This window comes from Oscarella lobularis, chromosome 16 (assembly GCF_947507565.1).
Source record: "Oscarella lobularis chromosome 16, ooOscLobu1.1, whole genome shotgun sequence".
Lineage (NCBI taxonomy): Eukaryota > Metazoa > Porifera > Homoscleromorpha > Homosclerophorida > Oscarellidae > Oscarella > Oscarella lobularis.
Genome location: NC_089190.1, coordinates 1,285,279 through 1,309,755, shown reverse-complemented (window position 1 = coordinate 1,309,755; position 24,477 = coordinate 1,285,279). Strand labels below are relative to the sequence as shown.

The window sequence follows — 24,477 nt, the reverse complement described above, 5'->3', positions numbered from 1 at the left end:
ATTTTCATTTTCATGTGATACCTTCTGTTAGCTTTCTCGCCTCTGAATATTTTTGTTTGGAAGGCTATGACACGTGATGTAAAACGCCCGGATCGCATCCATGCCGCCGAAGAAACCGTCGGGAAAGAAGTCGGAACCGAGCAAAAAGACGGTAGAAAAGCAAAAGGAAAAGGTCATAGAAGTAAGACGCACTTTCGATTCGCTTCGTCGATTCGTGAGGCGCCCCCTTTCGGGGTGTCACGACAGGACAAGACTTTCGGATTGAAAAACAAGAAAGGCAGAAAGCAGCAACAGTTCGTAAAAAGCGTAACGCATCAGGTACTCGTTCGACAAATGAAACTCGGCTCGTACGAAACGACAAAGTTTAGATAAAATATGGAAACAAAAGCGCACAAAAGGTTCGCGCCAAAAAATGAGACTAGAAAAAAAAACACAATTTGATTACTCGTCTATAGATCGAACAGGAGAAGGCCGAAGCAAAGGTGGAGACCTTTGATTAATTAAATAATTAATTAAATAAATGATAATGTAGGCCAAAAAATCGGCTGCAAGAAAAGAGCTGGATGAGATAAATTCTCTGTTCCGGCCATCTCAGAGTGTGTCAAAAGGTTATTGATTATATTATAGTTATTTTCGTTACAAGAGCGATCTCTCCCCCAATCAGGTGCCGATCCCAAGTCGGTGTTGTGCGCGTTTTTCAAACAAGGAACGTGCACGAAAGGCGACAAGTGCAAGTTCTCGCACGATCTCACTCAAGAGCGAAAGGCGGAGAAGCGGAGTCTGTACATTGATAGGCGCGACGATGAGCTGGAAAGCGATACCATGGACACGTGGGATCAGGCGAAACTAGAAGAAGTCGTCGAGAGAAAACACGGCAAAGGCCAACCGACTCGAACGGAAATAGTATTGATATCGGATACGTAACTTCTCCTTCGGTTCAATAAATAATCGTTTTAGATTTGTAAATACTTTTTGGACGCCGTAGAAAAAGGTAATCATTTCATTTTTGACGACTTAGCATAATAGCCTTGGTTTTTCCTGTGTAGGTCTTTATGGATGGTTTTGGAATTGCCCGAATGGAGACAAGTGTATTTATCGGCATGCTCTGCCGCCGGGTTTTGTGCTAAAACGCGAAAAGAAGGCAATGGACGAACAGGCTCGGGAAGAAATATCGCTCGAGGAGTTGATCGAAGAAGAGGTACGGTAATCCGTTTACACTGGGGACTACGCGTAATAAAGCTATAAGTACGGGGTTGAGCTTGGAAAGTCTCTAGTGTAAACGGGCTAAGAGAACGCTTGAGTTTATTAATTAATAATCAATTATATCTGTTGCCGAGCGCAGAGAGCCAAGTTGTCTGCAAAGGCGAAGCTGACTCCAGTCACTCTCCAATCGTTCGTCGACTGGAAGAAGAGAAAGGTTTAGTCAATAGTATTATATACAGGGAAGAAGATCTATTGTGGGGCGCAGATGTCAGAGAAGAAGCAGAAGGCGGCGAAGATTCTCGCCAAAAAGAAAATGGATTTCAAACAGGGACGAATGTTCGGCGTGAGCGGTCGCGAAGTGTTCGCCTTCAATCCGGAATTGGTCGACGAGGGCGAGACGGACGGCGACGACGACGTCATCTATTACCGTAAAGAAGACAGCGATGACGAGAGGGTAAGAGACGTAATAACCCCCGAGGGGAGAAAAAGTAGACGGTGACGCGCGCGCGGTGCGCACCCCCGCGACGCGCGCATTATTTGACCGAACGCACGCGGGACGTCGCGTGTTGACTCGCGCCCGGTTTTTCGCACGCAGGATGAGAGAGATCTCACCGAGATGGAATTTTCGCTTCCCGCGCTCGACGAGATGGCGAGTCGTTCCGTCTTCGCCGACGGCGTTCTCGAAATCGACGGCATCGAAATCGACGCGTCTCTCTTCGCTTCGGAAGCCGATTTCGACTTGGACGAAGACGATGACGACGAGAACAGCGACGACAGCGATGTGGGATAGACTATACCGCGTCTCGAATGACATAGCGATCTCATATTTTGCTTCCTTTTGTTTAGTTTCTAATTATTACTAGGAGGTGGAGCTTCTTGATTTATTCCCTTGTCCCTCCTCCCTGCCACCCGAAGTTTATCCTCGAACTGCAGTCGCTTAGTAGGGGTGCAGGGTTTCACCAGGGAACCGAGCTTATCTGCCGACACACGAGACCTACTCAACGTGCAATGGCATCTATAGTTCGAATCCTTATGATCGTGTCACTGAGTCGGGGGGTAAGGAATGCTACGGCGGGAGACGAGTCACATGATCTGTTTTCGAGCTGTCGTCGTGTTCTGCGCGTCTAGACGATCGCTCGCTGAGAGCCCGGGAGTTCGGAGCTCGTGTCGTGCACGTGACGCTGTTCTCCCACGCTCACCGCAAAATCGACCACATTGGAGCACTGAGCGCTCGAGCGACGCCACTCGAAACGATTATCGACTAGTCTTTCGTTCGAATCAACAAACAAAGCCGTCTCCGCCCTCCCCCCTCGCCCGCAATTGATATTCCTGTTTTCGCTATCGCTGCAAATTAGTTTTATCTGATCGATTGGTACGTAGGCCTGCGGCCCACCTGCAATGAATGTGCGCAGTCTTGCGGGGAACTCTCAGTCGCTCCTATAAAAGGACAGGCGCCTCTACCGGACCTCGCTCGAGCTTCTCGTGTTAGACGGCACCCTTCTCCAAACGTATTAGCATTCAAATGACGACGACGATGCATCGTATTGCCGCAATTCTTCTTCTCGTCGTTCCGATTCTACAGGCGGCCGAAAACTCCGTAAGTGACGAGCAAGAGTGCGTTTCGAGAACGTCGTTTAGCGGTCGACGTATAATCACGGGGCGCCGCGACGCAAGTGCAGAGCAGGCGTTAGATCGAAGCTGCCTCCTCCTCACGCTGTCGCCGCCTATGTCATTCGACAGTAGATTTTTAACGGCTTCGATCCGCTTATAGCCAGTTCTCGTCGTGCGCGAGGATTTCCTCCGCCCTTTTTGACAGCTTCTTTTGTTTCGCGTGTCTAGTCGAACGTCGATGGGAATTTTCAGCAGTTCTTCGAAATGTGGCAAAAATGGCAAAAAGAGCAGAAGCGGGGAAAGGCAAAGGAAACGGAACCGACTTCTTGCACGCCTTGCGGCTCGGTCAGTGAGGGTCTCTCGATCGCCATGGAGCCCCCACCTCCGCGCGAGAGCCCGACGAAAAAAAAAATATCTCCCATTGACTCCCGTGCGCGAATTCTCGACCGATCTCCGTTCGAGATAGGCGAGATCGAATTAGAAAATTACTGTACCGTCTCACAATTCGGTCGCTTTCTATTTATAGGGTCCGCCGGGTCCGCCCGGACCGGGCGTGACGGAGCAAGGCATTCGGCGAATAGTGACGATCATGTTCAACACGAGTACGGTCGACCACCACCACTGTGCCAGCGAAAAAAAATCGATATTCTTTTTTAGCCTGTGTAGGCGCAGAGCCCAAGTGTAAGGTAAGGAAGAGTTACGACATGCGAACACTTATTTTAACTAATAAAGATTGATATATGACGCCTCTCTAATTATTTATTGTCTAATAGGCGGGTAATGATAAAGGCTCGCTCAGCATTCCCGTAATAGATGATGCACACTGTCTGGCAGCGAATCCTCACACGTGTATATATCTCTTGTAGATAAACGGAAGCGTTGGACCTCAAGGACCGAGGGTACGATATAGGCTCTCGCCTCCAGTTGTGGGAACCGTATTGGCACCGTCCCCAGCGTGTTTCGAGCGTCATATCTAAGTGAATTAGTCTCCCCCGAGAATGAGTTGCGTCCGGATCTGCTTCATTATCCAAACCTCGTCGTCTGCACGTCTGATTAATATATTATGTTTGCTTTCTCTCCCGAGCGCAGGGACCACGAGGTCATCAAGGACCGCCGGGACCACCGGGACCACCGGTCAGCTTCCGTGCCTGGCGCCTTCTTTATTGTCTATTATGAAGTGTGTCTCTTAATACAGGGTGTTGGGTTCACCACTGACGAAGAACCGACGGTGCGCACCATTTGTCATACTAATTAATTCCATAACATAACCGAATTCATTTGTCTTGACAGAGTCCGGACGATCCTACTGTAAGACCGGTTTGCCAAACGCCGCCGAACGCCAATTGAATATTAGCCTGTCTAGATTGTTCGTGCCGTCAATCGTGTTCTAGCCGGATTCCATGCCCAGGTGACGACCAACATTGTGGTACCTCGACGCAACGTTGTATCGATTAGCAATTTTAGTACAGTGAGTCGGATAGAAATTTTGTGTGTTTTTGAGAATATACGTCGTGCGTGTCTAGGATAAATTAGGGCTGTTTTCGCGCGGTGGCGCGTTTCGAAACGGACATTTTTACGCGTCCGTAGCGGGGATCTACGAAGTGTCGGCGACGGTGCACCTGAATACAACAACCAGACGGCAACGACATCACGAGAAACCGACGAGCGAGCTATTGGACGCAAATTTAGGCAAAATGATTCGAATCATTATTTGCATCAATGGCCAGTGCAAGCGAAATGGGTGAGTCTTAACTTATAAGGCGATTCGTTGGATGTGATGACTACGGAAGGATTCTAGACGCGTCGCTGCCTTTCAGTCAGTGTCGACAGATGTACCCCTGATGAGTCTTACAGCCAGTGGGCTGCTGTACTTAGAAGTGAGTATTTGTTGAAGGAGCGGAATTGTACAAACTACTCTCACCAATAGAAAGAGCAATTCGTCTCGCTTCACGTGGAAAACACGTATAGTCAAGCGGTGACCGTGGTGAAATTCAGCTCGTTTTCCGGCATACTGATAGGAGCGTAAGTAACTCGACTAAGCAAGGTTCGTTTCTTTCTATTTATCTATATGGTTGAGGTGGACCGTTAGCGCGTACGGTTTATAAGTCACACGTTCATGAATTTTAGCAGACCGCTAGGCAACTGATAAGAATACTCGTAGGTAAAGATTCTCGCGCGTAACGAGACAAAAAAAAGCCAGTACATTTGTTTTAAACATCGTTCAGAGACTAAAACTGTAACTACAGCTTTGCAGAGAAAACTGTCATTGAGAGCCTGCTACAAGTACCAAGCAAACACAACAGACTGTACAAAGAGAAAAAAAAGGAAAAACGCAAATGCAAGTAGTAGTAGTCTACCTACTTAGTATAACAACGACCTCCAAACCCTATTCACTTACTTACATTATCGTCGACCAATCAAAGTCGTCGACGACCTCGTCGTCGAGAAGATCCGACGCGGCCGACTGAATGCGAAGCGGCGACGCGTCGCCGACGCTATTGCTGCTCAAGCTGTTCCCCGACGCCGCGTGATAGTGCGTCAACGGCTGCCCGGGTATCTGACCGCAGTACGAGTGACCAGGAACGGGAACGTGAGGCTGCGGTGATCGCGCCATCGGGATGGGACTTCGACTCGGCGAACGCGATTGATGATGATGATGATGATGATGATGCGAATGCGGATGATGGTGATGTGGATGATGAGTCGGCTGCGTCGGCGACGAATGACTCAAAAGCGACGACGAGCTGTTTCCCAGCGTCGACGACGCCACCGACGGCGGCGGTTGAAGATTCACCGACACTGAAGGACTGGTGAGCGTCGATGAGCAACTGCTTCGCGCCGCCAAACCCTGTTGAAGGCAGAACTGGTTGAACGACATGGCGAGATCTTGATACTGCGACAAATCGATGCCGTAGTGACCGCCCTCGTCGCGCAGCTCGTCCATGAGTCGTTGAAATTGAACGACGTCGACGCCGTCCCAATTGCCGCTCGACGCCGCGTCGGTGAAACTGTCCATAAACGAGCGCATTTCGTGTTGGAGATACTGCGGCGAGCGTCCGACGAGCTGAGACGATGCCGGCGCGGGCGGTTGCATGGTCAGCGGTGGCGGCGGTGGCGGCTGGAGTCCACCCGACATAGCGACGGGATCGTAAGCCAGCGGCGGAGGCGCAGCGAAGTGCACGTCGCCGAAAGGATTCCCCGTCGACGCGCCGCCGCTATTCGTCGCCGCCGGATTAGCGCGTTGATTCGACTCGAAGACGGTCTTATAAAGAGCCTTGAAGGAGGCACTCAGATCCTCGAAAACGGCGCTTTCCATGAATGACGTCGACGATCCCTGCTTGGATCTTTCGCTTGCACTAGCCGTTGCCAACGACGATTCGCCGCCGCCGACGTAACCGTTTCCCATGTCCCTGCGATAACTATTCGACGGCGATCCGTGAGCGTTTATAGCGGCAAGTGTCGGTGATCCGGGAATCGCCGGCGAGCCGACGGAGGCGTGCGGGCTATAGGGCGTCGGCGAGAGCTACGTGGAATACATCATTGGAGGGGCGGCGGAAAGGATGGAATGAGGCGGTGCCCCCGCCGGGGGCCCCCCCACCCTCCCGAGAACCTACCCGATCGTTGGGCTTTCGTCGGCGTTGTCGCGACGGCGATAGATCGTCGCCCGGATGCACTTCGATGCTCCAGTACGATCCCTGAATGCGTACGAAACGAGAGGTGGGGGCCCCCGCGGGGAGAAGACGCGCAAACGCTCACCTTTCCGGGATCGTCCTTCGGTCGAGGTATCTTAACGAAGCACTTATTCAACGACAAATTGTGCCGAATCGAGTTCTACGGCCAGAGTCTCGCTGAAACGACGAAACGAAAAAAAAAAGCGTCGACTTACTTTCCAACCGTTTCCAGCGTCCTTATAGAAAGGAAACTTGTCGCATATCCACGCGTAGATCTCGCTGAGCGTCATTTTTCGACCGGCGTTGCTGTTGATCGCATACGTAATGAGCATCGCGTAGGAGAAGGGAGGTTTGCCGTCTTGGTAGCGTTCGATGTCGATTTGAGCGATCGTCGCGTGAGGATCGATCGGTTCCGGCGGCTTGCGCATCGCCGTCGTGCGAATCGGCGACGGTTCCTGCGTCGACGACTCGACTTTGAGCGTCGATTGCGATTTTCCGTCGGCGGCGGCGCTGGGCATCGCTCCTTTGTGAAGCCAGTCCATTGCCGTCAGGCTGCTGTTTAGTGTGTCGTCTCCTTGCGTCGTAGTCATTTTTCGCCCGTAAGCGAACAGCGGAACACAAAAATATACGGGGCACTTCCGTCCCGGATGTTATCGGCCGCTGTTGCCGATTTTGATAATCCGTCGATATTAGACCGATCTGGTGCCGAATCGACGGTATGGATTCTGCGTAGGATCGAGATTTGCTTTTCGAATTGATCTTCCGCAGAATGGAAGTCTTTCTATGGAAAATACTCGTGATCAGTTTAGCGGCACCTGTCGCGAGCCTCTACGAAGACCAAGCGGGACAGTTCGACTGGTAGACGAGGTAAAAAATCGCGAAAATCTTTCTCACCTTTCCCTTTTCTCAGGAGAACAAGCCAACTGGGCCGAATTCGCCACGTACGCTTCGACCTATCGACGTACAGCTCGAAACGAGTCATACTGGCAACAGAATCGAACGCACTCGCATCTATAAACGCTCGTACGGGTCAAATCGGTGAGTCATTCTGACCCGGCCAGCCCAGGGGCAGGGCGGCTTCAGAAAAGAATGTAAACTAATTCTGAATCTATTTTCGTAGTTTGGCGTAGAGTGCTCGACGCCATCGTCGATAGACTTTTACACCACAGCGGAAGTGATTATTATTATTAGACTCCACACCTGCAAATTTTTTACATATGTTAAATTAATTAAACTAGTTCTGGTCACCGTGTCACGCGGCGGATCATTGGTACGAAGTTGGGATCCGTCGTCTGGACAGTTGCTATGGGAAACCAGCGGAACAGGCCCGAGGTAGAAGAAATTTTAATTAATTAGCAAAAATCATTTCTTGTATATATAGCAATGGAGTGGCTGAGGCTTGCCTGGTTACTCACTCGCAAGGTAGAACAACTGGCCACGTTTTCACATAGAGGAACTCTCCTCTTCTAGGAAGAGGAGGATATCTCGTACTGGTGTGGAGCAGTGGTTGGTTGCGCGCGTACGGACATGCCAAGGGTAAAGAGGCTTGGTCAAAAGACTTAAGTGCTAGGTCGGGTGGTCCACGACATCTTGCCTCAATCAAACGCTATTTTGGCGTCGTCTAGGCGGAGCCCGCGCGAGAATGACGACGAATGGTTGTTGGTCATGATCGGCGACGAGGACGACGCGATGACGTGCGTTGTTGTTACGGCAGATGCTTCCTCTTCCGTTGTTTTGCATTGGGTAAACGTTTCCAACGGCGACGACGTTCGGCCGAGCGAAAGAATCCCCGTCGTCTGGCCGTCGCGAGAGAGATCTAGGTTGGTTGACGTGGAAAGATCCGAGAGGGCTTTGGGTTAATTAATACTAATAGTCTTCTTGTACTAGATGCATAATTACGAGTCGACGCTACTTGGTTTGTGTCGACGGGCAGCTGGGAGTCATGCATTGGCTTTCCGTTGACGCCGAAAAGCCGCAGTTTGATACGTTGCTCCTCGACGTAGGCTGTTATTCAACTCTTATAATATAACGGTTTTTTTTAGACTTTGAATGTCCGTCTTTCGTCGGATGCTCCGTTTTCTCTCGAATCATTCGATTCTGACTTCTTGTTGACCGTGTCGTCGACGTCAGTACTGTTGACGTTGGATGCTCCGTCAAATAAGCCCACAGTACGAATGCGATTTTCTCCTGGAAAGCAAATATACCGCGGGAGCCTCGCTGATGCGGCTGTTTTGTTTCTTCTCGAGCAAAATCAGAACGTACGTGCGGGCGGGACTCTCTCTCTTTAATTAATTAAGTTCGCGTGTCAAATGCTTTCTATCTCGTAGTCTTTGGAAGTGACTGGAGTGGATGCGAAGACGTTGGAGGAACTACCCGGAATAGGACAAAGCGTGACCGTCCCTTCGGATCTCGGGCAACCAGAAATGGTTCGATTAGGACTTATAGAGTAGTCTTTACCTTGGAATGAATGCCTTATATACAGGCTCACGTTTACATGTTTCACAAAAAGGACAAGAGTCTGGCATATAGAATGCTCTTGATTACCAGCGACGACGCACTCTCTCTCGTCCAACAAAACGGTAATATTCAAAAAATCAATTTAGCTGGCACGTCATCTTCGTTCCTTTTACCAGGACGAGTGACGTGGACGAGAGAAGAGTCCTTAGCCAAGGTTAGCAGCGTTCAAATGATTGACTTGCCAGTTTCGGAAGGAAAAACGTATTTGGAAGGGTTATATAAGGATCTGGTTTCTCAGTCGGGTAAGCAATCTTTTTAAAAAATATCAAAGTATTCACATTTTATTTCTATTTCTAGCGGGGAATCCGTTTACGCTGTTCGCTCAACGAATTTCGGTGCAACTGGCTCAATTTCAGGTTGCTATGGGCCACTTCACGTGTGCAGACGTTCTCATTCTCTCGTAGGCTCTCACTTCATCGTCTAACGGAGTTAACGCCGCCGCCGCCGCCGCCGCCGCCGCCGCCGCTGCCGCAGATGACGAATCGCTTTCAACGGAGAGCCTGACCAGAGACAGATTTAATCTAAGGAAGCTCATAGTCGTATTGACGTCTGTAGGAAAAGTACGTACAGGAATTTTTATCGTAAGGGGGGGTCCTTACGTTGTTTGAATTTCAAAGCTCTTTGGCATTGATTCCGAATCAGGAAAATTCTTGTGGAAGCTCTCTTTTCCTGATTTGGTTCCTCTGACGACAACAGAAAAGGGCTTTCTAATGGCGGTTCAAAGGACGGCGCATTCTCATCCTTTGCCACCGCAAGTTGTCGTTATCGGATCGTCGAAAGTAATATAGTCGAAAACGGATGCTATTATTTTGTCTAACGCAAATTCTACTAGTCGAAATGTCGAGGTTCCGTTCTCTATACAGTCAATCCGCTCACGGGCAAACTCAGTCCCGACGAACAAGATCATTGCCTTGGCTACGGTATCAAACACTCGTTTCTTCTTCCCGTAGAGGATAGCCACTCTACGGGCGTCATGATGTTGATTGACACCGAGAAAAGAGTAGGCACCCCAAGACAAAAAATCCACTACCTCAAGTTATTCATAAAAGGCGCACGTTTTCCCGTCAACCGAATCGGCGATTGAGTCAGTCAAGAATCATCACCAAGCGATACACGTTCACGCCGTCGATGTGAATTTGTCAACAGTTGTCGGTTACAAGGCCGTATTCGAACCGCAGGTACATACGTCGTCGATCATGAGCATTTGTACACTAAAGGGGTTTTCTCTCTCAGGATAGTTCTAATCTTCGTTTAGTCGACGCGTGGACCGTTCAACTGCCTTCAGATAGGAAAATAGTCGGTTACGCGACGAGACCCTCTCACGGTAGGTATCGTATTCAATAATTGACTGGTTGGTATACCAATGGGACTGTACTCCTCGATTTTTTTCTTTCAGAGAGAGTCAATGATCAAGCTCGAATTTTGGGAGATCGTAGTGCAATGTATAAATATCTTAACCCGAATTTAATTGCTCTAGCCACGGAATTCGACGAAGAGAAAGGTGACTAACCCCTCTTACGCACTGTATTAGTCCGCATAGTCAAAGTCTTTCTCTTGAAGGCGTGGTCGAAGTGTTGATTATTGATGGAGTCACCGGCTCCATTATATATCGCGTAAAGCAGCGACAAGCCAAGGGTCCGGTCAACATCGTTCACTCGGAGAACTGGATCGTCTACACCCTCTGGAACGCTCGATCGAGACGACACGAGGTGACCGTTCTCGAAATGTTCGAGAGCGGTTCGAGGACGCGAAATGAAACGCACGTGTCGTCGTTGGACGCGAACGGTTATCCTCAAGTGCTGCGAAAATCGTTCGTTTTTCCGACGGCCATCAGCACGATGGGAGTGACGCTGACCGAGAAGGGCATAACGTCAAAGAGTGTCTTATGTATGATAGGATAATTTTTGTCTACATAGAGACAAAGGACTGACGTGAGTTCTTTTGATAGCGCTAATTGGGTTTTTGTTTAGTCGGTCTTCACAATGGGACCATTTTCGCCGTTTCTAAGGTCTTGCTTGATCCGAGAAGGCCCCTAGTGCTCAGACCCGTGGACAGGTGAGCGTGCACGCTCGTTTTCTTGGCTCTCCCTCATTTTCTTCTCCTCTATCAGTGAGGAAGAACTAATACCGTACATTCCAATCCTATTTATGGGCGCGCGAGATTTTGTCAACTATAATCAGACGGCGAGTTTAATTAATTGATTTTGCTTTAATATTTTGAATAACTATTCCAATTCAGGTGTCCAACATCGCTGGACTGGTCACAGTTCCTGCTGGACTAGAATCGACGTGTTTACTATTTGCTTATGGCTTAGGTAAGATAGTTTTTTTGGATGAGTACTACAACTCAAGTACTTCTTCTTAGATCTGTATTTCACTCGGCTGACTCCTTCAAGAAAATTTGACGTTTTGGCTGATGACTTTGATTCCAAGTTGATTATCACAGTTCTGCTCGGCCTCACGTTGGCCGCTTTCTTGTCGGCTAAGCTGGCGAGGCGAAAACAATCACAATCGGCTTGGAAATAAAATTAATAGGAAAAAAATGAACGTCAACAGCCTCGGGGTCCGCGCACGCTCCCTAGTTCCGCTTCTTACCATATACGGTCTTACTGGTAATTCGATCTAACGCAGCGACAGCGTACCCAGAGCGCATGCTAAAAGTGTTTCGCGGCCTTCGCTCGCTCGTACCGGCGCCGTCCGGCAGCATGAAAACCGTCGATGGCTTTCTTGCGCCGCGGCTTCATTCGTACGCCGCCCTACTCCCCTTTATCGTTCTAACTCTTTGCGTTGGCGACGCGATCGGCACGATACAAGGTTACTGTAGTTTTTTTTGACAAACGGTTGTACGCGTTCGTCTAAAACCTCGCGCCTCTTTCAGAATTCAGTCTTCCGAGCGCGAATTCGCCCGTGTCGTCGTCGTTGCTGGTAAGTATCATTCGAAGCGAATCCACGTTGTTGCATCTTTGGGGCCCCCGCACGCGCGAATCTCTCTCTCCAACGTCGCGTTTCCCGCCGAGTCGACCGGCGGCGAGCCGGACAGCGACTGACGGCCGTGGAGCCGGAAACGTTCGAACGTACGCAGCGATTTGCGTAACCAGACATCGCGGCGACGCGTTCTTTTCGACGAGTCGTATGTCGAAGCGAACGCGCTATCGTTTCTTTTGTTTTTAGGAATCGGCTTCTGGCGGCGAGACGCTACGGTGAGTCGCAACGGCGAAGATGATGTAATCGTGGGCGATTTCTCTCGTCTTTAGGCGACCGCCTCTATGGAAAGAGCTTCGCATTCGTCTCGATCCGCCCTATCTCGACTTCAAAGACCAGTGGGTCTCCCCCTTTTCGTCGAGCGCGATCTCCTTTCTCACTCCGTTTCTTTTCTAGGCCGGTCGGCATGCCGAAGATCGAAACGGTCGTCATTCACAATCTCAACGAACGTCAGAGTCTCCATTTGAATTCGATATCGGGCAGCACACTCCATTTTCACTCGTCCTTCTTCGAAGCGACGGTGAGAGAGGGGGCGTAAAGGGGGAGGGGGGTATTTATCTTACTACTACTTGGCCGCGCAGATAGTTCCGCCGGGAGAAAAGACAACATTTCAGGTCGTTTTTCTCGCACGCATGGTCGGAAACGCCGAGAACAGTCTCTTTATACACACGTCGCAAGGAATCATACCCTATCAGGTTCTATTATTTTGACGAAGTCTTGTTGTGGAATATTTTTTTTGATTTTTTTTGATTTTTAGGTTTTCGGTTCTGGATTGGCGAATCCGTACCGTTTGAGACCGTTTCTCGGCGCTCGCGTTCCCGTCAATTCGTCCTATTCGCCTGTAATCAATATGCACAATCCTCACAGTTCGACATTACAGGTGTACATTGCGACTCAAAAACGTCGCTCTGTCTATTTTTTTAAAAATCAATACGTTGTCTATTCAACAAGGTCTTGGAGATGTATACGAGCAACGGCGATCTTCACCTCGAATTGCCGTCGGGAGAGGACGAGGGACTGAAACAACTTTGGGTATTAGCTTATTGGGAAACAGACTTATTTTCTCGGTGGGCGAACGTCTCTCGAAAGGAAATTCCTCCGTATGAGACTAAGGCTGTGATGCGTGCCAATTTCATTGGACGCGTCATTAACAATCACACTGCTTTCATTCGAATTAAGACGAATATCGAGAAGGAGAAGAAAACGAACATGTTGATACTTCCCGTTGAAATAGAAGTTACAGGCGGTAAGCCGCGCGAAGTTGTCGCGGATACGTGGGGAAACGTCGAATTTGTGGCGTTCCATTAGACGGTGGCCTCTTTTCGAATCTGGACACATTCGATTTTGGCACTCTGAGGACGATTGGTATGGGAGGATATTTGTTTAGCAGCTAAGAGCCGATAACCGAACGCGTTTAGACGAGCCCAAGACGTTGCAACTGCAACTCCTGAGCACGATTTCTGGTCACTCGATCTACGTCAATGTAAGTATAGACACGCACAGAACGTCTCGTCTCACTGACGTACCTTTAGGAACTCAGAATTGAACCGCCAAACGAAGCTATAGAAATTCACTTTGAGGTAGTAGTAGAGAGAGAGAGGGAGAGAGATTATTCTTTCATTTATATTTTGGGGTGAGTGCAGCCGATGCAGTTGACGAAAACGCAAGCGCCGATACCAGTAGCGCGAATTGCCTTCGATCCGTCCAAAGCGAATCCCCGTCGGCAGCAGAACGGTCACGTCATAGCGATTACGACCGACAAGAAACAACGTCGACTTCAGTTTCCCTACCAAGCGAGAGTCCTCCACGGGTGAGGAGAAGGACGAGAGCCAATACGGTTTTTTATAATCTCATATTGATTTTTCAGGGGACTATATGCGACGGCAAGTCAAACCGCTTTCTTATTGAAACCGCCTCCGTTTGTTCCCGTTCGACACGACATTGAGCTGACGAGTTCTTTCAACGTTCCTTTGACTATCTATAGGGCCGAGTTTCCTCCCACAGTCGCTACCCTCTTCGAGGTTTCTTAGTTCCGTTCTTTTTTTCCTGTCATTGAGATTGTGTTTCTCAAAGGTTGTCGGTTTTAGTCAGCCGCGGATTGTTTATCCCGGCCAGGCGACGTCGCCCGTGTCCGTCTCCTTCACGCAGAATTCGTCCGATCGCGAGATCGACACCATTCTCCGACTTTTCACGAACGCCTCCGTCTTCACCGTACCCATTCACGCGTACAACGGAAAATTGAAGGTGAGTATCGCGCGCGAAACAGCCCCTCGTCGAATAAGTAGACGTTTTCTCCGACTAGTACTCTGTGGACGGTTCAAATGAAAGTGTTCTGGACTTTGGTGCTGTCAGCAGTACGGAACCGAAAGATATGATACTGAGAGTTATGAACAAGAATCCCGTGGAAGTACGTAGGAGAAATTTTCCTCCCTCCTCCTCTCTCTCTCTATCTATCTTCGTTCTTTGTCTCTAGGTTACCATAAATGACTACAGCTGTGCGTTGAATTTTATACAGATTTCGTTCCTTGGCGTCCGACCATCCATTCAAGATGGACGAGACCTTCCAGGCTCGAACAGAGGAAAGGCGCCGGAAAAATTGAAGTCGCCTAACGTAAGTTTTTGAATAACAAACTTTTTTCTTCACTCTGAAGTTGTCCTTTGTGTACTATAGATATCTATTCCGTCTGGTTTTACCGCTGTTTTTGAAGTCAAACTAAATCCTCCATCGAAAGATGAATCGCACAGCTCTAGTGTTGTAATAAAGACGCCGAACGCGGTAAGCCGTCTCTCGCTCTCGCGTTCGATCTAAATAAGAATTCTCTCTCTTTTTCTTAGGTTCTCTCGGTACGTCTCAAGTTCAAGACCATCTTTGGTGTCGTCGAAGCTCAGCCGAAAAAATTTAAATTTAGGAATTGTTTTCCGGTGCGCCGACTAATGTCGCCTGCTGTATCCCTTGGCTTATGAGCCGTCTTCTGTTATAGGGCCGTGTTGAAGCCAAGTCGCTCTTTCTTGAAAGTACGTATTCGAAACTGCTGAAAGTCACGTCGATCGAGCCGAGACCGGCCGACGCTCGCTTCGTTTTTTCCCCGCAAAATAAGAGCAGCACGACACTGAAACCGGGTGTCAAAACCAAAGTAAATAAATGAGTGAATTCGTAAATAAATTCAATGTGTTCCTTGTTCTTTTCTTTTCCCTAGGTTGGCTGGTTGAAATTTGATCCTTTTCTCGGAAAGAAAGAGCCGTATCTTGGCTTGTCGGCAAAAAGCAAGATGCCTCGTTAAAACGAATTTTTTTATATTGGTTAACATTTTGCGTCTGTGCGCAGAGATGAGTCGTCCGGAACAGTGGACGTCTCGTTTGACTCTGGATTCGCACGTGTCTCTCGCCGATTCGCGAGACCACGAGATACTTTTTCAACTATGGGAAGACCTGAAACAGACAAAGTACGTAGAAGACGCGATCGTCCCCCTCCTGCAGGCAGGCAATGCTGCACTACTTTTCTCTTTAGCATCGAAACCGTTTTTCACGTCAACGTCGACTTCGGAACGGGAGCGTTGATCAGCGCTCAGGCAGCGCTCATTTGGCCGTCGGTCGTGCCCGACGATCCCATCCGATTTCCCCTCACTCACATTGGGAATACTTCGGTGAGTTGGGGTGGAACCCTCGTAGCGTTACCGTGGTTCTCTTATGATCCAGTGAGCTCTCCGCCTCGCTGGATCCTCTCGACCACGTAGAGTAAATTAAGTTCTTCTTTGCGTTGATTACCAGTTGATTGTATCTTGAGCTCCTGGTAGTGTGATCGAAGCCCTTGGACACGTCCGTTATTTTCGTTTCAGGTGCATCGCATGCGAGTGGATAATCCAAGCGATCAGCCTCTCGTCGTGCAAGTGCTGATGCTCGCCTGTTATCCAAATCCCGAGTCGGCGTTAGATCTTCTCAGCGAACGGTGAGAATTCGCGCGATATTCGTCGATTTCTAACTGAAGGTGTGGGTCGTAGAATTGGAACCGATTCTTTTATCATGAACACGGACGACAAAGACGTCTTTCGCGTCGTCGGCACCAAAATCGTTCAGGTACCAACGGAAACGTCAGTTTATTTATTTATTTATTTTTGTCTTAGTCCTCTGGTTTGATTCCACCGTCGTCCTACGTACTGCCTTTGCACAAGGAGCTCAAGGTGCAGGTCAGCGAAGCAGCGCAGACTCTACTGCTCAAGCCTCGCTCTCACGAGTTCGTGGAGCTCGCCTTTACGCCGAAGTCACCGAAAACCGAAACGACGTTAGTATTACTGAGGTCAGGACGAATGTGCGTACGCGAGAAACGTTGTTTATCGTCGTTTTTCCTTTAGGAACAACTTGACAATTATGGACGCAGTAATTGTTCAAGGTCAGGGCGTACTGAGCATGTTCACGCTCGACGGTCGCGAGCCCGGAAAGAGTCACACTCCGTTGCAATTCAATTTGACCGCCGTCTTCTTGGCTAAATGCAACGGTAAGAAAACAGCTTCACGGGATTCGATTAATGAAAACTAAGGCCTTGACTTTCAGATTCTGGTCATCATAATTTCACCATGAAACGAACGTTCACCGCGAAAAATTCCGGACAGCTTCCCATTCACGTCCAACGCATGGAAATCAGCGGAAAACCGTGCGAAGGGTACGGTTTTCTAATCAAAAATTGCGAATCATTCGTCCTGTATCCGAACCGAACGCGCAAGATAAACATAGAGTAAGGAAGAAATCGCCTCTTCTCTTATTAGACTAAAACGGTTTTTTTCCCCTCCCCAGCTTCACGCCCGACTTCAAACTGTCGCGAATCCAACGAGAGCTTCACATCATCACCGCCGAAGGACTGCGTCTCGACTTTCACGTCGTCGCCAGTCTGCCTCATCATCTGCTCTCGCTCTACATGGCCGCGTCGCCGCGACCGGACTGGGAACCGCTTCTGATTCGCAGTCTCTTCTTTTCGATGCTCGCCGTCGTCGTCGGCGTCTTGTGGCAAGCGTACGTGTCCGGGTCGAAATACGTGGCGGCGATACCGCGATTGGGAAACGAGATCAACGAGAAGTTCGCTCAAGTGAGCGGGAAGAAATTCGACTTGAAAGAAGCCGAGAAACCGGTCGGTAAGGAGAAGGAGAAGGAAGACGCGCAGTTGCGGCGTACACCTCCGCGTGCTGTCGAGGAACTCGGCGTCAAAGAACCGTTGATAGAGACGCCAAGCGATGTCCGAGCGATTTCCAAAGAGTCGTCTTCCGTTGAGGAATTGGCGGTGCGGGAGAAGGAAGCGCCTGTAGCTGACGTCAAAGAAAAGAAAGAAATTGCGAAGTCGGTCGAGGAACCGCCTCAGAAGGACTCCTCTCGTCTGAAACGAAAGCCGTTGACGAAAAGCGCTCCATCAGTTGATACGACGACCGTCATCAATCCTCCTGAAAAAGATTCCGTTGAAAACGATGATAAGGACGCCAAATTTGATACTCCGGCACCAGAAGACGAAATGTCGAGTAAGGACGAGTTTCAAGATGCTATCAATGACGAGGAAATCCTTGCCGGAAGAGTACCCCGTAACGACGACGAGACGGCGGCGGCGGCGGCGGCGACCAAGACTGCTCCAGCGACCAACGCAGGAGGGAGACTTTCCCCAATTGCAAAGCCGACACGAGGTGATAATAGCGACGCGTGCTCGAAGGCAGAACTGGACGGTCACGGTTCATCAACTGATGATCTACTCAACGACGATAGCATAGTGAAGGTGATTACGGCGACAGGCGGCGACAGCTGCGAGACAACAGCTGGCGGCGAGTACCCAAAGAGAGACGATACTACTACTAGTAGGAAAGCGAAACCGAGCGATAAAAAGGAAGCAAAAGGAACGGCTGGAGCGAAACAGCACAAAGGGCCAAAGGGTTCTCAAGCGAAGGCTCCTCTGCGCGATCCTCACGTTATCGCCAACACGATTGCCTCGTCGTTGGCACCGTCTAAACGATCTCGCCCAGCCGACTCGGACTCAGCAGATCAGCCCGGATGGAACAAAACGAAAGACGGTGCGAAGTCGGCGTCAACGGCACCGCCGCCTCTTGATACGACGACGACAACGACGAAATCACGCTCAGTTGAAGCGAAGTCAAAGAAATCGTCGTCGACGAAGCTCTCGCCAACGAAGCAATCCAAGACGACGGCGACGAAAAGGAAGGACGATCGACGTTCGCGCAAAGGCGAAAAAGCCGACGCCGACTCCGCTGCGTCTCCCAAGCCGAGTATCGAAAGGTTTCAACGTTTCTTAGCCAACCAGAAGCCGGAGTTCAAACCGCGCTCGACGCGCGTCGGATCCGATACGAAGGAGCCGTCGGACAAAGGCGACGTTTCGTCGTCCGAAAACGGCAGCGTGTCGTCGCCGACGGAATTGGACGTTTTTCAACCGCTCTTCCCCACGCCAGCGCATTCGGCCGGCCCTGGAGCAGCGTCGTCGCCGCCCCAGCCACCGAAACGAGCAACTGACGATTCTCATCCCCTCAATCGCAGACTCGGACCGCTCGACGATCTTCCGGGATTGCCGTCGCCCGACGATCCCGAACTGGCGTCGATCGATCCGCTCTCGCTCGCGTTTCCCGGCGACTCGCCGGCAATGTTTTCCTTCTTGGCTCAGCAGTCGCGACGTCAAAGTCGCGGCGGCAGCGGCGGCGGCGGCGGCGGCGGCGGCGGCGGCGGCGGAAACAGATACAACGATCAAGTCCAATCTCCCTCTTCTCCCGACTTCGATCTCATGGGCGGCGGCGATCTTCCCTACGATCCTCTTCTCGACAATCGGGCCGTGTTGTCTCGAATGAATTATCTTCGTCGTCAAACGAGCGGACCCGATCCTTTTCTGGACATCGATCCCGTGCCGCCCGTGCCGTCCTCTTCTCGTCTGTCGCTTCGTTCGCCGTCGCCGCCTCTCGACGACGACGACGGCGGCGGCGGCGACGGCGACGTTCCGCTCTTTCACCACGGCAGTCGAGTCTTTCCTCGTCGCATGCGGAACACAATCTGGGCTCAGCGCGTCGGTCGAAGTGGACGCGGACTCGTCAGTCGTCCTCTCGTCGACGACGATCCGTTCGACGGGCTTCCTCCTCTTGACGTGGGTCGTCGGTTTCCCTATCGTTCGCACAGCGGCCCGTACGATTGGCTGGAGAGCGATTTTGCCGGCACGGGCGGCGGCGCCGGCGGCGGCGGAGACGATCACTGGGATCTTGACGGCGGTTTTCAACCGGATTCCGATCGCGATCGGTACGAATTGTTGAGACGACAACGTCAGCAGCAGCAGTTGCTACAGGCGACGAGAAGAGCGAGGGAACGCGATCCGGACGACGTCTTGTTTGGACGTCGTCGCGGGTCGTCGCCGCCTCCTTTGTTGAACGAATACTATCAGCGATCCGTGATGGCGAGAATGGACAGCGGCGGCGGAAGCCGCGGGGATCGGAGTGCGTGGACAGCGGCGCTGCAAAAGCACAGACGAGAACAGGTAGTAAGTTCAAAAAAAAAAAGGTGAGATATTCTTGGGAGTTGACTTTGTTTGTCTTTCTCAGACTATGGCACTGGGCTACAGTACTAGTGTGAGCGAAAATCTTCTCTCTCGTCCAGCGTTTCCCAGATCGAGCACTCTCGACTCTGATCTGGGATCACCGTTTTGGGACGCCAGCACTCTGCAGGCGGATTCACCTCAGGTCTTTCTAGCCAAGACCCGTCCTCGTACTTTTTTTTATTCCTTTTCTTTAGGAGAGAAATTGGAATTCGGTTTGGCCGACGGCAAATAAGAGCGGCAGCACGGCTAGTCCCGTTGGCGCGATAGGCGATGATCTCAATGCCATGGGCGACGCTAAGAAAAGTACCAAGGCAACTCCGTCTTTTGACGACGAAACGGGAAAAGTGGACTCGACGTCTTTCTCGCCTCCGCCGTCTCTCCCCACTTCCTCCGCTTACAATCCGTTCGGAAGCACGAACATATGGGAACCTCCTCCTCCTCTTGGAACGAGCGGCGGCGGGCCCTGGATTCAACCTTCTGGCGGTCAAAAAAGCGCTAAATTTGACTGACGTGTGTGCACTTTTCCTCGCTTTGACGTTTCGTTTGTGTTGCCCGGTACTTTTATAGTGGAGCTGCAGCGGATCATTTAGGCTTTCATTTGTGTGGATGGCGTAGTCTGATTTGGAGTGGGCTTTTTACATGTGTTACACTTATCACTACACAGATGACAAAATAAAGGACTGCATCGACGAAAGGAGTGAAGGGCAAACAGGATGATGGAACACATGACAGTAAGACTAAGTTTACTAATTTTATTATTATTTAATTTTATGCACAATTCAGCGCACGGGCTCCCCCTCCACTACTACGCTATGAACGGAGGTAAAATGTGCATAACCTGACGTAATGACGAACTTCAGATGACAAGCAGAAGTGCCGTCCGCTTGAAATTGCTCCATCTGCAATCGCCCGTCGGTACTTTCCAATTCTAAGAGGAATGTTCATAGCACATAGGTAAGTGATACAATACCCAATGACCAAAAGAGAAACATTCTTTGCAAATAAGTTTGTCTCTCTTTTAGGGAGACAGTGATTCGGTTCTAACTGACCTTTGTCAAAAATAGCTTCAAAGTCGACTGGATCGGCTTTGACGCTCCTTTCAACGACGAGACATCGCACTGACGGATACAGAGATACGTTATTATGGGGAGAATCACGTGGTCGCCAAACCGTTTGAACACCACACTTGTACGGTCGAGATTGTCATGAGCGATTGAAACGAAATAATGAATTCCTGCGGGAACAATCCGGTCGACGTCCAAAACGTCGACTTGTCGCTGTGGAAACGAAAATAGAGAGTCGGTTTGAGCTGTCCGAGCTGTTTCACCCATCGATGATGTACTGAGACGGATGCTTTGGATCACTGGATGTCGCTAAGATGACTTGACCTCCGTTGCTGTGATGCGCTATGTCGTACATGGGAGAGAAAAGTAGTTCGCCGAAAGTTTTCTCAACTACGCGCACGCTAAGCGCCTAGGCAACCATGCCCTTTAGCCGTTTTGCTTCTCAAGCTCCGGGTCAGTCGCGCTACGAGACTGTTAGAAAGAGTAAAGAGAAGGAAAAGAAGCAAGCGTGATCATCAGAAAGGGCGAGGACCCCGAACGGGGCCAAGAAAGAGCGAGTTCTTCGGCGCACGCTTCAAGGTCATCACGTGACTGAAAAAACGTGGACGAGCGGACGGAGGACGGCGGTGGGCGGCAGCGCAACTCCTTTCGAAGCCTTTGTGCCCTCCCAAGAGATCGGACGGCTTGTGAAAAGGACTTCGAGCACGTGCGACATCGACGAATGGCCTTCACGCCAAAATTAGCGACGATCATCGAGATCTTCGAACGGAATGCAGTGTTTAGAAGGTAAATCTCACGTGCACGAGTCATTATCCAACTAATAATGATGTTTCCGAAAGTGGGGGCCCCCTTTGCGAACGGCGTTTCAACGGGATCATCCCTCCGCATTGAAAGAAGACATCTACGTTCTGTTGTTCACCTTGGGTGCCAATGCGTCTATATTCAAAGATACTCCATTTGATATTCCCCGCATGAGTTGTTTTGTCGTGTAGTTGTTCTCTCAATCCGACGAGGCAGACGCAGCCATCCCTCTGGGCCGAGAGCGAAAAGAGGCCGCACCTCTGCCGGGGCGATAGAGCGGCCCTACTCTTGGTGGTATGAGTGATAACTACCATCCCCCACTTGGGCAAGACGCTGTGGGCAAAATCGCGGTCCTCCCGGGTCTTGGGTTAATGACTCCCCCCGTGCCCCGGTGGCGAGGGTACCCCCTTTGGGCCTTAAAGGGGTATACTGAAGGCCTCAACCTGCGGGATGAATGGGTGATCCCACCTCCTTGGGAGCTGGAGGTTAACTCATCTAATGCGCTCTCCCCCTTGCGGCTTGGGTGAAAGTCGGCTCTGGATGACATGGGAGTATGTCACACCCCTTGGACCTGGGGGGAAGTTAGGTCCCTCTCACTCCGCTCAATCGGAGTGAGATGAGAAGAGGACAAGGAGCGCCTAAGAAGACGCCGATGGACAAGGAGCGCCGGATCCACCTTCTCCCTATTGGGGGAAGGTGGGCAAGGGCTCGCCTCCTCTATCTGGAGGAGGCGAGCAACTTGGGGAGGGGGAGCATTGCTCCTCTCTCCCCGCATCAACGAAGAAGGCTAGACTCTTTTGTTCAATTTTTGTATATCCGGGACTTTATTAAATAAAAATTTGCACATAGCCTCCCCTACAATTACTCCTGATGGCCCTATCTAGAAACTTGCAACTCTAGCGTGCTAGAGCGTAAGTGACGCCGCGGAAAGGGCTCAGTCTCGAGGCGCGCTATCCAGCCTTTACGTAGATAGCGCGCGATCGAGAGACTAAGCCACGCGAGACTCCCGCTGCATGCTGCAGCAAGAGCCCATCGCGTAATTGTGTTGTGCGCCTACAACTAGTTACGCAAGACTGAACTAAATAAGTCTAAATAAGTCATCTTCGTCTTCATCATCTTCATTCAATCTTCGTCTTCATGCTAACCGATCAGACACAGGTTAATTACCACACGCTCTCCATCAATGCAGTAGTTCATGACGTTAAAACAGCTGCCGTTTGGTGGACACTCACGAAAACCAAACAGAGGTCGGCTTTCAGTCCAATCATCGAGCAGAGCATCTAAGCACTGTGGCATTCAACGAAGCCTATCATGATGGCATCAGCAGCGATACTCCACCTTCCCACTCCAATGACCACTAGCATCCAGATCTCTCCAGATCTCTCTCAGTGGTAAGTCTCCCAGTCATGAATAGTCGCTGCTGACGTCCAGCCGTGCACGAGCTACAAGAGCAACGGATGCCTATAGAAATGGTGTCATTTACGATGTATCGCGTTCCGCAACGGAGTGCGAATCACCACAACACTACAGGGTATGAAGAACCTTTAAAGATCCGGTCCAGGCAAAGCCGAACGATACCAAAGGGGGTCGCGTGCACGACTCCACGTGCGATTAAAATTGAGGAAACGGGGGACCCCGCTACGCGACGAGAGCTAGTTTAGTCGGTCAATGCGCGTTATTGTGGGTAAGAAATCACAAAGAAAGCGAAGCAAAGACGCGAGGAGTCCAAATCGGTTGCGATATGCCCTACGAATCGAGTCCTTCGTCCGTTCAAGAGAAATGCAATCGAAGGGAGTAGAAAAACCGCTTTTGAAGGAGCGGCGGACACTTACCGGCGCGAAGGGCCATGTAGAGCGAGTACAATCGGCTTCAGAAAGCGTCGATGGTCGCCGAAAAAATTGCGCAAACGCCACGTGGAAGAGCTTCCCGTATTCAAATTAGCGGTGCACGCTAAACTTCGGTAAACGAGAGTAAATGATTTATACACACACAGAACACCCATTATCCCTACCGTACGAAAAAATGAGACATTTCAGCGCGCCTATTTTAGAAAATATCACATAGATGCATGAAAAATGCTACAGTATTCGGGGGAGTCAATGAACCCAAAGTTTTTCCATCGAAGATCCGAGAAAAATAAGAGGAAGCCTCCTTTTCCTACCTCCCATAGACGCTCTCGTCGCTGTACGAGACGTAGAGAAAGAAGTCCTCTTCGTGATGCTCCTGATACAGCTGACCGATCGTCGCGCTCGTTGACGGAATCGAATTGTTGACGAAAAAGAAGAGAGCGTCTTCGGGTCGCAGTTGAATTCGCTTGCGAATCAAAAAGTAGAACTGGCCAACTGAGAGATATAGAGAAAGAGAGAGAAGATGGTGAGATGAGAGATGAGAAGGGTGATAAGAACGCTGTGGCAGCTGTCGGCTTTGAGGTCTTTTTTCTCTCACTCTCCCGACGCGTAATCGCTGTCATGCCCAAGCGGTTTGCGTAGCAGAATTCAAAAAAAAAAGAAGAAAACGGAAAAAAAAAAAGAGGAGCAATGCGAGGCTCGAACTCGCGTCCGCGCGATCGGATCGCGAGATTTCGCCTGACTCTTCGTCGTTTTTCAAGCGACGTACACGGCCTAGCTCGACTCGAGTCGACCGGTTATAGCCACAGCGTTCTTGTTGTCAACCGCGTCCCCCCCGCTTACCCGTTAGATCGCTCGGCACCAGGTACTTTTTCTTGTCGAGGTCGCCGATGCGAGCCTTGGGTGACTTCTCGACGATCACCTTGAAAGGGGATTCGCGATTCATGACGAAACTGAAGCGGGGAGGCCCCCCCTTCGACTTACTGGAACTCTGTCGGGGTACTTTTTTCGAATCTTTTCGCCTTCCGCTCGACGTTTCTCAAAGTCGTGCTGCTCTTTGTACTGAAATTTCATCGCTCTGGGACGCTCCGACGCTTAGCGACTGTCGCGTTTCAGGGTTCACAGAGAGTGCGTTATCTGCGCAGGATCACGTGTCATCTGGATGATGATGAAAGAAGCCCAAAATAGAGCCTTCTCAATGCACGTCCCTGACGTCATACATAC

At 50.3% G+C, this 24,477-nt stretch overlaps 7 protein-coding genes across 8 annotated transcripts; 4 read left to right on the top strand and 3 right to left on the bottom strand.

The window, feature by feature from the left end:
- Nucleotides 1-86: 86 nt before the first annotated feature.
- On the top strand, nt 87-2,087 carry LOC136196772 (zinc finger CCCH domain-containing protein 15-like). The gene is made up of 11 exons (XM_065986402.1): nt 87-181; nt 247-318; nt 369-398; nt 456-482; nt 533-608; nt 665-903; nt 958-991; nt 1,047-1,198; nt 1,343-1,417; nt 1,469-1,657; nt 1,799-2,087. Exons 1-11 carry the CDS (start codon nt 101-103, stop codon nt 1,991-1,993), a joined length of 1,170 nt encoding a protein of 389 aa, XP_065842474.1. The 5' UTR covers nt 87-100; the 3' UTR covers nt 1,994-2,087.
- Nucleotides 2,088-2,430: 343 nt separating this feature from the next.
- LOC136196773 (adipolin-like) lies at nt 2,431-4,980 on the top strand. The gene is made up of 13 exons (XM_065986404.1): nt 2,431-2,800; nt 3,043-3,159; nt 3,341-3,416; nt 3,472-3,500; nt 3,588-3,620; nt 3,681-3,713; nt 3,904-3,948; nt 4,010-4,042; nt 4,105-4,122; nt 4,178-4,282; nt 4,338-4,555; nt 4,613-4,691; nt 4,742-4,980. Exons 1-13 carry the CDS (start codon nt 2,726-2,728, stop codon nt 4,838-4,840), a joined length of 960 nt encoding a protein of 319 aa, XP_065842476.1. The 5' UTR covers nt 2,431-2,725; the 3' UTR covers nt 4,841-4,980.
- Nucleotides 4,981-5,004: 24 nt separating this feature from the next.
- Nucleotides 5,005-7,222, bottom strand: LOC136196771 (forkhead box protein J3-like). Its single transcript, XM_065986401.1, has 4 exons — nt 6,701-7,222; nt 6,571-6,645; nt 6,429-6,509; nt 5,005-6,337 (listed from the first exon to the last, which is right to left on the bottom strand). Exons 1-4 carry the CDS (start codon nt 7,073-7,075, stop codon nt 5,213-5,215), a joined length of 1,656 nt encoding a protein of 551 aa, XP_065842473.1. The 5' UTR covers nt 7,076-7,222; the 3' UTR covers nt 5,005-5,212.
- LOC136196770 (ER membrane protein complex subunit 1-like) lies at nt 7,059-11,556 on the top strand. The gene is made up of 25 exons (XM_065986400.1): nt 7,059-7,201; nt 7,254-7,343; nt 7,396-7,523; nt 7,606-7,659; nt 7,724-7,817; nt 7,867-7,907; nt 7,956-8,055; nt 8,111-8,305; nt 8,373-8,484; nt 8,528-8,743; nt 8,813-8,911; nt 8,968-9,064; nt 9,119-9,244; nt 9,300-9,358; nt 9,407-9,562; nt 9,620-9,781; nt 9,835-10,002; nt 10,052-10,180; nt 10,236-10,326; nt 10,399-10,503; nt 10,563-10,889; nt 10,973-11,057; nt 11,113-11,185; nt 11,241-11,316; nt 11,367-11,556. Exons 2-25 carry the CDS (start codon nt 7,255-7,257, stop codon nt 11,525-11,527), a joined length of 2,943 nt encoding a protein of 980 aa, XP_065842472.1. The 5' UTR covers nt 7,059-7,201; nt 7,254; the 3' UTR covers nt 11,528-11,556.
- A 77-nt stretch (nt 11,557-11,633) lies between these two features.
- Nucleotides 11,634-20,235, top strand: LOC136196767 (transmembrane protein 131-like). Of its 2 annotated transcripts, none has more exons than XM_065986397.1 (31): nt 11,634-11,815; nt 11,880-11,926; nt 12,173-12,201; nt 12,256-12,321; nt 12,380-12,503; nt 12,565-12,678; nt 12,741-12,863; nt 12,935-13,015; nt 13,073-13,229; nt 13,292-13,348; nt 13,402-13,466; nt 13,516-13,563; nt 13,627-13,793; nt 13,851-14,004; nt 14,057-14,227; nt 14,286-14,390; nt 14,457-14,594; nt 14,655-14,759; nt 14,819-14,905; nt 14,965-15,117; nt 15,181-15,247; nt 15,309-15,426; nt 15,492-15,627; nt 15,820-15,929; nt 15,982-16,057; nt 16,105-16,277; nt 16,333-16,475; nt 16,532-16,712; nt 16,772-19,481; nt 19,546-19,683; nt 19,736-20,235. In XM_065986397.1, exons 1-31 carry the CDS (start codon nt 11,653-11,655, stop codon nt 20,048-20,050), a joined length of 6,321 nt encoding a protein of 2,106 aa, XP_065842469.1. In that variant the 5' UTR covers nt 11,634-11,652; the 3' UTR covers nt 20,051-20,235. The 2 variants fall into 2 exon arrangements, with proteins under 2 accessions (XP_065842469.1, XP_065842468.1); XM_065986396.1 differs by having other exon boundaries at nt 16,772-19,484.
- Nucleotides 20,236-20,279: 44 nt separating this feature from the next.
- LOC136196774 (intraflagellar transport protein 25 homolog) lies at nt 20,280-21,131 on the bottom strand. Its single transcript, XM_065986405.1, has 4 exons — nt 20,869-21,131; nt 20,712-20,818; nt 20,591-20,659; nt 20,280-20,469 (listed from the first exon to the last, which is right to left on the bottom strand). The coding sequence occupies exons 1-4, from the start codon at nt 20,958-20,960 to the stop codon at nt 20,321-20,323; spliced, it is 417 nt and encodes a 138-aa protein (XP_065842477.1). The 5' UTR covers nt 20,961-21,131; the 3' UTR covers nt 20,280-20,320.
- A 2,231-nt stretch (nt 21,132-23,362) lies between these two features.
- Nucleotides 23,363-24,397, bottom strand: LOC136196775 (gamma-aminobutyric acid receptor-associated protein). Its single transcript, XM_065986406.1, has 3 exons — nt 24,238-24,397; nt 24,097-24,175; nt 23,363-23,748 (listed from the first exon to the last, which is right to left on the bottom strand). The coding sequence occupies exons 1-3, from the start codon at nt 24,325-24,327 to the stop codon at nt 23,564-23,566; spliced, it is 354 nt and encodes a 117-aa protein (XP_065842478.1). The 5' UTR covers nt 24,328-24,397; the 3' UTR covers nt 23,363-23,563.
- Between the last annotated feature and the right edge of the window lie 80 nt (nt 24,398-24,477).

Coding starts and splice junctions, on each gene's coding strand:
- LOC136196772 (XM_065986402.1), top strand. CDS start 101: ATGCCGCCGAAGAAACCGTCGGGAAAGAAGTCGGAACCGAGCAAAAAG. Junction 182..246: donor AAAAGGAAAAGGTCATAGAA/GTAAGACGCACT, acceptor GTGTCACGACAG/GACAAGACTTTCGGATTGAA. Junction 399..455: donor GAAACAAAAGCGCACAAAAG/GTTCGCGCCAAA, acceptor ACTCGTCTATAG/ATCGAACAGGAGAAGGCCGA.
- LOC136196773 (XM_065986404.1), top strand. CDS start 2,726: ATGACGACGACGATGCATCGTATTGCCGCAATTCTTCTTCTCGTCGTT. Junction 3,621..3,680: donor AAGGCTCGCTCAGCATTCCC/GTAATAGATGAT, acceptor TATCTCTTGTAG/ATAAACGGAAGCGTTGGACC. Junction 4,283..4,337: donor CGATTAGCAATTTTAGTACA/GTGAGTCGGATA, acceptor GTGCGTGTCTAG/GATAAATTAGGGCTGTTTTC.
- LOC136196771 (XM_065986401.1), bottom strand. CDS start 7,075: ATGACTACGACGCAAGGAGACGACACACTAAACAGCAGCCTGACGGCA. Junction 6,646..6,700: donor ACGCTGGAAACGGTTGGAAA/GTAAGTCGACGC, acceptor CTCTGGCCGTAG/AACTCGATTCGGCACAATTT. Junction 6,338..6,428: donor GACGAAAGCCCAACGATCGG/GTAGGTTCTCGG, acceptor TATTCCACGTAG/CTCTCGCCGACGCCCTATAG.
- LOC136196770 (XM_065986400.1), top strand. CDS start 7,255: ATGGAAGTCTTTCTATGGAAAATACTCGTGATCAGTTTAGCGGCACCT. Junction 7,908..7,955: donor CCTGGTTACTCACTCGCAAG/GTAGAACAACTG, acceptor CTCCTCTTCTAG/GAAGAGGAGGATATCTCGTA. Junction 9,563..9,619: donor TATTGACGTCTGTAGGAAAA/GTACGTACAGGA, acceptor TGAATTTCAAAG/CTCTTTGGCATTGATTCCGA.
- LOC136196767 (XM_065986396.1), top strand. CDS start 11,653: ATGCTAAAAGTGTTTCGCGGCCTTCGCTCGCTCGTACCGGCGCCGTCC. Junction 14,760..14,818: donor TAATAAAGACGCCGAACGCG/GTAAGCCGTCTC, acceptor TCTTTTTCTTAG/GTTCTCTCGGTACGTCTCAA. Junction 14,906..14,964: donor AATTTAGGAATTGTTTTCCG/GTGCGCCGACTA, acceptor CTTCTGTTATAG/GGCCGTGTTGAAGCCAAGTC.
- LOC136196774 (XM_065986405.1), bottom strand. CDS start 20,960: ATGTACGACATAGCGCATCACAGCAACGGAGGTCAAGTCATCTTAGCG. Junction 20,819..20,868: donor TCTCAGTACATCATCGATGG/GTGAAACAGCTC, acceptor TCGTTTCCACAG/CGACAAGTCGACGTTTTGGA. Junction 20,660..20,711: donor ACAAGTGTGGTGTTCAAACG/GTTTGGCGACCA, acceptor TGTATCCGTCAG/TGCGATGTCTCGTCGTTGAA.
- LOC136196775 (XM_065986406.1), bottom strand. CDS start 24,327: ATGAAATTTCAGTACAAAGAGCAGCACGACTTTGAGAAACGTCGAGCG. Junction 24,176..24,237: donor AGTACCCCGACAGAGTTCCA/GTAAGTCGAAGG, acceptor TCCCCTTTCAAG/GTGATCGTCGAGAAGTCACC. Junction 23,749..24,096: donor GGTGCCGAGCGATCTAACGG/GTAAGCGGGGGG, acceptor TATATCTCTCAG/TTGGCCAGTTCTACTTTTTG.